The 10,000-nt window shown below is 38.8% G+C and overlaps 1 protein-coding gene across 2 annotated transcripts in view; it reads right to left on the bottom strand.

Moving 5' to 3' along the window:
* btv (dynein cytoplasmic heavy chain beethoven) overlaps positions 1-10,000 on the bottom strand; it is a 54,816-nt gene that overhangs the window by 30,628 nt on the left and 14,188 nt on the right. For both annotated transcript variants that reach the window (XM_070142836.1, XM_070142837.1), the window contains exons 18-32: positions 8,671-8,867; positions 8,260-8,465; positions 7,781-7,978; positions 6,523-6,657; positions 5,949-6,139; positions 5,487-5,610; positions 5,065-5,202; positions 4,703-4,819; positions 4,359-4,451; positions 3,797-3,990; positions 3,122-3,260; positions 2,509-2,811; positions 2,023-2,339; positions 1,665-1,784; positions 15-1,145 (exon numbers count right to left, since the gene is read on the bottom strand). In XM_070142836.1, the coding sequence (XP_069998937.1) occupies positions 15-1,145; positions 1,665-1,784; positions 2,023-2,339; positions 2,509-2,811; positions 3,122-3,260; positions 3,797-3,990; positions 4,359-4,451; positions 4,703-4,819; positions 5,065-5,202; positions 5,487-5,610; positions 5,949-6,139; positions 6,523-6,657; positions 7,781-7,978; positions 8,260-8,465; positions 8,671-8,867 (3,603 nt within the window). The remainder of the gene's footprint in view (positions 1-14; positions 1,146-1,664; positions 1,785-2,022; positions 2,340-2,508; positions 2,812-3,121; positions 3,261-3,796; positions 3,991-4,358; positions 4,452-4,702; positions 4,820-5,064; positions 5,203-5,486; positions 5,611-5,948; positions 6,140-6,522; positions 6,658-7,780; positions 7,979-8,259; positions 8,466-8,670; positions 8,868-10,000) is intronic.

Below are 10,000 nucleotides of genomic sequence, written 5' to 3'. Positions count from 1 at the left end.
CATTTACACATTACCTTTTTCCACATCCTTCAGGCCCAACCAAGATGAATGGTTGTTGTGTCTCCATCTCAAGCCAAGGACTGAAGTAATCCAGAGAGCATAATGCATCTGATGTCAAGATCAGGGGCATTTCTGCTGTATCAGATGCAATATTTTCTACGGATTCTGATGAGTAAGATTCTAGGCGGTCTCGAGCAGAATCATAATAAATATTCAAAGGTTTTCGTTGGTCAGGAATATGTTCACCAACCCATGAGTAGACCTCACGTGCAAAATCTGCTCTGATGCTTTCAGGAAGATTGCCACCTAGACCTCTTACCAGAGCCAAGGCAAAGTGTACTTTACTTGTTACCCCAGGCAGATGGGAGAGGCCATTCAAGACCCATCCAACTAATGTTGTCTCCACTTGGGCTTCTCCTGCACGCAGCACCCACTCAAGTGCCTTGAAAAAGTGTTCTTCAATATAAGGTTCAAGGTATTTCCTAGTGCTTTCTTCCTGTGAGGAAAGCCATGCACTGACGACTGCCTGAATGTTGGTATCTTCATCACTTAAGAATATCATGCCCATCCGAGAGATTGTGGCCGGTGATGCAGACGAAAGATCATGGGTTTCAAAGAGGAAATTTACATTAGGTCCAAACTGAATTCTCTCACCAGATGGCATAGTTAGCAGTCGATTGTCATCCAACACAGAGTTGAGTGATTCAATCCACTCAGGATCAATGTCTCCATCACAGATGATCCACGAAGTAACTTCCGTGGGTTCCTTCACCACCTGGCGTGCAGAAGCTGTCAAGACACCATCTGACCATTCTCTTGTGTCATGATCAATGTGTCCAAGAAGCTGCTGTCTGGGCATGGCCTTGGGGTTCATGACATATTTCTTCACCTGTTGTTCCATCCTGAGTAGAGCCTGACGCAGAGTTTGCCATAATGTCGTTTTTCCTGACCCTGAAGGACCTACAATCACTACCCCCATACGCTGCTGAAGCTGTTCATACAGCTCTAGTGCCTTCTTTATTTGCCTGTCATTTGGTATTAGACCCATTTCAGTAAAGACTTCTTGGAGAATACTGGCTAGGTCTTCATAACCTACACCCCTGAATTTCACATCGGGGAAAACGTCTTTCACCAAGTCATCAAATCTGAAAATATTCAACATATTTTTACAAACCCATGACAGGAAATAATTTTCAAAAGTTCTATGTGCACCTTATCACTTACACAATCCATGCACAGTTAAAATCAAATCAACATATATGCACCTGTGAACACTAAACTTACAACAATCATTATAAAATATTAATTGCCTAGTATTGACTTGTTTCCTTTAGGTGATGTGACATCCACTTTATGAATAAACTAGTCATTCATCTAGGTGACATGAGTCTTGCCAAAGGTATACAAGGTATCTTTCAGTCTCTTTAACTCACGGCCTATTATGAAAAGAGTATTTCAAGAAAATCCTGTAGGAAACTTATACTCTCTTTTTTTCTGGTTCATAATCATGATGAATAAGACTCAAAAACAAGCAATGATGCAGAACTTGCCCAGCTACCCAGGTTAGTCTAAAAAATGTGAGAAGCATGTAGTTACACCAGATGGCCAAAATTACTTGGGGGGGAATGGGTTAATGACATCAACAGAAATATTGTGTACTTTACCTTGAACTGTCCGAGAAGGTTAGCTTTGACAGCGTGTTAAGCCTCAGCGCTTGAACCACAAGTTCTGATTCAACTGTTAAGCTGATCCCTGATTCCTTTTCTTCATCTGACAAGGATTTTCTGTAAAGGCAAAGGATTTCTAAAATTAGAATAATGACTTTCAAGAAAAAACATGTCATTGACCTTTGGACAGATTCCTTTCAAAAATTTTCTTGCTTCCCATTATTTGATGTTTATGAGTTCAGTCTCTTTGCCTTTATAATAATTCAAATGCTTATAGCCATATCTCTTTCATCTTTTGTATATTAGAATTTCATTATTTTTATAGAAAAATACACTTTCAATTGCCTTTACTTACCTGTATGATTGCAGAAGATTTCCTGAGCCCTTCAGTACTGTTTTCAAGGCTCGCAGACCCCAATCATAGTGCTGCTGTGGTGTCAGGAGCTCTTTGGACAATGTGAAAATGGCCACCAGTTTACGTCCTAAGCTCTTGGCTTCCTTGAAACCCTCAGAAAATAGGATGACTTCAGCAATCAGTTCGTTGTCAGGACGGGACATTGCAACAGGCCGGAACAACTGCTTCAGATTGTCTGGTAGCTTTTGTCGGCCACCATAGCCCTTGCCAGCTGGGTTAAGTGTGATAAAGATCCCTGAGTTTGGATCAACAGGAACCTGTAAATGAATCACAAATTCAAGATATTTAGAAAATCATGATAAGAAATTACAATAAAAAAACAATAAAACTAATCAAATTCATTAAAAGTATTCAAATCAAAATGATGGCAACAATAATAATAACAATAATAATAAGCAAACAGGTCGACACACAAAAGAGAATCACCTCTTTCTCTAGCAACATGGTTGAGGATGCTTGTGACTTCAAAGCTGCCTGGATGGTCTGGATCTGCATGGAAACAGCTGACAACACGGCCTCCTCCAATCTGTTAAATTCATCAAAGCAGCCCCAAGCACCGCACTTCACCAAACCAACAAATATACGGCCCATGCTCTTCACATCAATGCCCTCATCACAGTTGAAAACGAGAACCTGCCGCCCAAACAGGTTCCCAAGTGCTTTCACTGACTCTGTCTTGCCTGTTCCAGCTGGACCATAGGGATTACCACCTAGTCCCATGTGCATTCCCTGCAAAAGGTGTTTGAAATGTTAGCAAGTGTCCATATCTCACCTGAATTGAAACTAAGCCCATAAAAAAATATGTATTTATTTATTTGTTACTATTAAAGATGTATCATTTAAATTATTATATCTTAAACAATGCACAGTCAGTTTCAAAACCTCTCAGTCAGGCTTATATAACATTTATACTAGATTGACAATAATGCGACTAATTACATATCAATATTTACCATATTGCTAATCATGTGAAAATATTTACAGGTAAATACTGAACCTAGCTAAGTTAATCCTAATACCATCTATCAAAGAAAGTTACCTGTGTTAATGTCAAGTAGCATTTATCAGTCAATGGAGTATGGACCAACTTCGGTGCATTGCCTTGGTACTCATATGTATAATCAAACTGGGCATCAACCATCCGCATGAAAGCTGAACCACCATCACCCACATAGAATCTAAAGCAAGATATAGCAAAATGGAAATTACATTCTGGTTTAACAATTTATTGTCATGTAATGTAATACTAAGATATGATTTCCTTTTGCTATATATGGAAATGTACACTATGTTATTTCAAATTAGTGCTGTATACATATAAATATATATATATACACACACACATACACAGAAAGCAGATGCACACACACACACACACACACACACACACACACACACACACACACACACACACACATACACACACACACACACAATCACACACACACACACACACACACACACACACACACACTCATACACACATACACGAACACACACTCACACACACATACACGAACACACACACACACACACACACACAAACACACACACACACACACACACACACACACACACACACACACACACACACACACACACACACACACACACATCAAAGTTAGTTGCTTTTTTCCTTCCATCTCATGACACATCCAAACTGCCTCTTCAACTCTTAACTATTCCCAAATAAATTCAAATCAGTTTAAATCACCGGAGCTGTTTCTGCCAGGGCCAGTCGGACAAGGACGTGGTGTTGGCTTGCAACAGGATCTGAACAACATCAATGTTGTGAATTGTATCCAGAATCAATGCTTTCAACTTCAGTTCTAAGACAAGGCTATCTGCCTTGCCCTCAGGGGTGCCATCCGAGCTAAGGTCGACCCCTGTGTATGATTCCAGTTTTGCCTGCAACAAAATTTTTATCACACATGTTACATCCAAGTCATAACTGTATAATAAAACTTATGTATCTGTCACTGTTTGTGTTATCAGTAATACTATAATCATTATTATCTTAAGTATTACAAAAGATGTTATCATAACAAGTTGACATTAACATTCATACTCATCACTTTCTTCTCTCTCAGTGTCACTGGGATTACCATTCCCCAGTCTTATTAAACTTCCCCAGATTGTCTAACCATATCATTTCATAGCGACCTTCCCAATAGGACATAATTCATCAACCAAGTTGTTTAATCTAAATAAAAAGATGACAAACTGGCATTAAGTACTTCCTCATTGATGGTCTAATTTTCTCCCTAAACACTGACCTCAAGTTCCTTCTGGTAGCTTGTTAGACTGCCCTCCTTGACTGACTCTTCACAGCGCTCGGTAAAGAGGATGGCGTCAGCTAAACACAGGATCTAACATGGGAGATAGTGAAATGAGAATTTAATCAAATTTCTTGAGTCATTCTCCTCTATTCAAAGTGGAAGTCATTCTCCTCTATTCAAAGTCGAAGATAATTTTCAAAAATCATTATTCTAAAATACAATATGTTATTTTACAACATAACCTGTAAATCAGCCATGTTAAGTATTTTACAGAACCACATAAGCAACAAATATAAGCATTATACAGCACACACAAACCAAAGCCAAGATAATAATCCTACCTGAGAAGGATACCTGAGAGGGTCCATCCCTGCTTCACTGCGTGCTTCTTCCAGGCATTCACTCAGCAGCTGACGGAGCGTCATCTTCATCTCTTCACTTAGACGGTATAACCAGTCCTACAAACGGAATACTGCAGTTTTACATCTGGTATTCATTACATACAAATGTTTATGGCTTAAATGGCAGACAAGCAAAATTGGGTGGAAACTCCAATGCCTCCAGCACCAGTAAGATAACTTTTCATTTGTCCAATTATTCACAATTAGCAATTTCACATTTGGTACGATGCTTTTCAAGTACCAAATAATTGCCAAAGGCAAAGCTATCCTGTACTCATCATCCCCTTTTTAAATCCATTTACCTCAACTTCATTAGATATTTGAACAGGCCTTTTGAGTGGTACATCTTCTCCTTCTAAGCTTCTCATGGCTATGATGTGGGAGTTCTCTTCATCAAATCTTACATTGTGGATTCCAGCAAATAGTTTCTTCAAATGGGCCTGAAAAAATAGTTTGTAATACTGAAGGTAAAATTATCCACTTTCATAATTAACCAACAAATATCACACAGAGCTAAAAAAAAGGAAAAATGTTGCTATATCAATTGTTCAAATATCTTATATAAATAATGCGTTCTATCTATAAAAAGTAATATTTCTGCTCCCCTAAAAAAATATAAAAAAGCATAAAACATTCCAAAATAGTCCCTGTCATGTACAAAGACACATTACAATTGTAAAAAGAAAAGAACTATTGGAAGAACCCTAGACTCATGCCCTTGTACCTGAATGACTTCAGGGTTCGTGGCCTGTCCCAAGATCTCCAGCAGATCATCATCACCAATAAAGTAGAAGCGTGGGAAGGCTGATCTCTTTTCTTCCAGGTACTCATTAAGGCTCTTTTGGCATCTAGGGGGTTAATGGATGTTGAGATTAAGAGAGTGTTATTGGAATACTGAATGTTACTACTGTCAGTCTACCTTCATTTCAAACATGCAAACCTTAGCTCATAATAGATGTTAGCTTGTAATTCCTTTATGAAAGAATTTCTGCTAAAAAGAGTAAAGGCTAAAAAATGCAGTAAACAAATTAGTATAAGCTGGGTTGCATTCTTCTCTGTTAAAATCATAGCATTTACACAATCCCTACCCCTTCACCAAGAAACTCATACATGCAACTGCATAGAGATTTCATAAGACAAACCAAACCACTCTATCCTGTTACCTTTCCCCCTACAATCAACTTACCTAGCCAGCTGGTCAAGAAGTGTTGTAAGAGTGTTTCGCATGCCATTGATTTTGCAGAGTGACACCACTTTATTGTCCCTTGCAACATCTGCCATAATTGCTTTGAAGTCATCATCAACTCTACGAAATCTTCCTTGTTCATTAGGTAGTGCACCTCTTCCAAAGATGGGCTCTAAGTACACCCACTTTCTCTGCAGATTGAGAAGGAAATTTATGTTTGTAATCATTATCAAATAAAAATATACATATACTTACAGATAAAATATAATACAAATTGTGCATTTTGTATCATTTTTCATGTCACACGCACACACACACACACACACACACACACACACACACGCACACACACACACACACACACACACACACACACACACACACACACACACACACACACAGACACACACACACACACACACACACACACACACACACACACACACACACACACACACACACACACACACATACACTTTCTTAAAAATTTCCTGTGAAAGTATATAATATTTTCATCTAAACCACAAAACTAATAAAAAATCAATAAAATTGTACAAGAGTATGCAAACCATACCTGAATCTGATTCAAATTGGTTAGATATTCATCCAGGTCAGCTAGGCGCTGCTCCCACATGCGAGCCCGATCTGCAAATCCCCCAAAGTAGGGCGAGTCTTTGAGAGACTGCAGAAGGCTCTGATGGTCACCAACCTGACAGTGAACACAAGGGATCTTTACTCATTCTGTCTTCTTGTATCATCATTACATGTGCCAACAAAAAAACAAAGAAGACACACTGATTAATTCTGAGTTATGCACGGGCTGCCTAATCAGACAAACCTGCAAACACTAATTTCCTCATTTCTCCTCTTGCTTTATATCAACCACACAGACGGATAATGGGCTTTATCTAGGGCAATACTGGTGAGGGTGGCAGAGGTGGCCTCCAACTTAAAGAACTGCCCAAGGTTTAAATTCAGATGGGCTGACAAGGTGGAGGCTTGGAATATCTGCTCCTTGTATCAAGATCAATTACTACTGCTATCTGACTCCCTGGAAATCCTAGTAACACCTCTCAATGCATTGGGCAAAGAGGAGGAGCTTTCAGGTCTAGCCTTCTTATGGACTAAAACCAAGATTCAGGATTTAGGGGACATGGTAGAACCTTTCCTGTTAGTATATAATTGCAGTGAGGATATCAAAGTCATACATAGCTTTATATACCTTGGTAGTGTAGTTCATCACTCTGGGCTGTCAAATCATGAAGTCAATACACAAATTTTTCTGGCTACAGGTGCTGTGAATTCATTAGATAAAAGTATTTGGACATGCCTGTAACTGTGCCGAAGGACCAATCTATGTGTCTCTCAAGACCCTGTTACTACTAATTTTGCCTCAAGGATGTGAAACCTTGATCCTTAGATCCTTTTGCAAAAGGCCCTTATACATAGGGTACAGCTGACAGAACCAGCAGTTACACCATGAAACCAGTGTAGGATCTGTTACTTACACAAACTGGGAATGCCAGCTCAGGCTATAAAGTCAACTGGCTCGATACCCTGAGGAAAATCTAACCCAAGTTATCTCTTATAAAGACAAACCTAGATGTGGTTTGGCCAGATTGATCGGATATGTTGCAAGGAGTCAGAAAGAGATGGACTCTCTGTATATACATGTCTTGCTCCACTGACATCTGCTCTGACCCATGATTTGTTATATGTTGTAGTCTCTTATTTTTAGTAATGGCACACAGGACAGGTTAATCAAAGCCATCTACCTGACTTTATCAAAACATCTACATGAACTTTTCGAAACAAGAACCTGTGAACCTAACCTTGTTGATGACATCCTTCCATTCCTTGATAAGCATGATCTCGTTGTTGCGGGAGTCTGAGTGGGGGATAAGGGTGAGCCGTGCATCCACCTCCCACACATCCAGCTCTCCAAGGGCTTGGCGGATCACAACCTCTCCTGCAGCTTTAGCATTCATCTCCTTTAGTACATCATTCTGGTTTATCATCTCATCACGGACCTGTTCCCAAAGGAAGTTATACTTAGTGCATGTGTGATATATATATATGGATATAATTTATAAAGTGATTACTTTTGGTTTGGTTTAGGAACATGATAATGTCTGATGTCAAATTATACTGATACATTTGTCTTAAAGCCTTTAAATTTGTTCCATTTCAATAGAACATCAATCATTATATTTTTCTATATTGTTGCTGGCATATGCAATTCAAACATCCTTCAGTTAACAATTACACATCAACATTTAATGTATGAACATGGAAAAAGCTAATAGTCTACCTTCAAGAAATGTCCAAAAGTGAGCTTATCGATGGTGACATTGGTCGGTATGCCAAGAATACTATACATCTCTATCCAGTGCTTCTCAGAAAACACCTCTCCACGGACATACTTCAATACTGGTAACATTGCTCTGTATTTTTCCAGTTCATGTATGAGTCGAACAGTTACAACTGTGGTTTCACCCGATGAACGAAGTTTGTCATCTGAAACGTGACAAAATGAGTACATGAGTACAGAATTACTTTTTTGTGTCTAATCTTCTTTAGATAAACAATATGTCTATGGTTTCTTTCCTACACTAATTGCAGATGACTAAGAGCAAATACCTAGATTTTCTTTTTTTTTCTTGAAATATAAAAATCAACTTTACAAAAGAACACCTTCATCAAAGTTTCCTAACATACTTACTCCAGTTGGACAAAAACTCCTCGAAACGGTAAGTCTTGCTCCGGAACACAATCCATTCCTCCTTTGAAAACTCCTCCATGCTGCTATTGAACTCATCAAACAGACCCCATACTTGTTCGTGCTGCTTCAAGCTTTCTTCAATCTCGTCAATCATGGGGAAATAAGGTTCTCCCATCCCAAAGTGCTCATAGTCTTTTCTGTTAAGTAAGGAGTATATGTGAATATCATTTTAAAAAGTTTTATTCTAAATATGTGCATGAAATTATATGATTCACTTTCCAGGACAGCATTAAAAATTGCTAATGTCACACTTATATGAAAAAAAATATATATATATACAGAAAAATAATGAAAATGTAGAAACAAAACTGATGATTAATCAGTACTGTAATAGATGAGGTTGCATCTACTACTTGAACTGATCACTATCTCTCAAGAGAGTGATTGTGTGGGTGTGAGCCGAGAAGTGTCCAGGTGAGCCAGTCAGGACTTGTCAGTGAGTCGTGAGAAGCTCCTGCTGGTGAGTGAGTGTGGACAAGGATGTGGACCTGGTAAGACCCAAACTGGGCAATTGTGCCAAGCTGCAGGCTGCGGGTCGTGGTTGCTACAATACTAAGGATATGCTTTTATTAACCCAGTGCCGCCGGGTAAAAATGTTTGACAAGTGAACATAATAACAGGATTGTTGGCGCGCATTGGCAGTTTCCTATTTGCGCCCAGCTCAACTGGTAGTTTGCGAGCGACATTTGGCATCTAAAAGCTTTTAGATACCACACTTCACTGTATTATTTGTTCCAGTATACAGGCCCATTATTAGTCCAATATCTCTGCCATGAAAGTGCTCCACATTGACTTGAAGCTCAAGGCCACTATCAATTGTGGATTTGGCAACACTAAACCCAGGTTGCTTCAGGCCCTGCTGCTTCTATAGGAAGATTCTGATATACCTCAGAGAGATGTTGGCAAGCACCTTGCCTGGTATACTGAACAGTGTAATGCCTCACTTGTAGTGACAAAACTCTATGCCTCCCCTTTGCAATGTTATTTTGCCTGTTTCAGCATTATTTTTCTTTAATTTTTTGGTCATTTTCTAATGTACCTATTTGTCATTTGATTTGCTTCATCTAGATGATAACTGACGGTTTTCTATGCACAGACTCTATAGCATCTCTTTTGGTAGTCTATAATTAAGTGCAATAATAATGACTATAAGTAACATTTTGTTATATGTGGTATAAAAAAAAAAAAATCATAATATTCAATTTTCTGTAATACAACCTTTGCCACTGGTCATGGCAGGCAGGAATAGGATCTTGGGTATGGATATAGC

Source organism: Penaeus vannamei, chromosome 30 (assembly GCF_042767895.1).
Source record: "Penaeus vannamei isolate JL-2024 chromosome 30, ASM4276789v1, whole genome shotgun sequence".
NCBI lineage: Eukaryota > Metazoa > Arthropoda > Malacostraca > Decapoda > Penaeidae > Penaeus > Penaeus vannamei.
The sequence above is the reverse complement of the archived record's forward strand: the minus strand, read 5'-3'. Positions and strand labels throughout refer to the sequence as shown.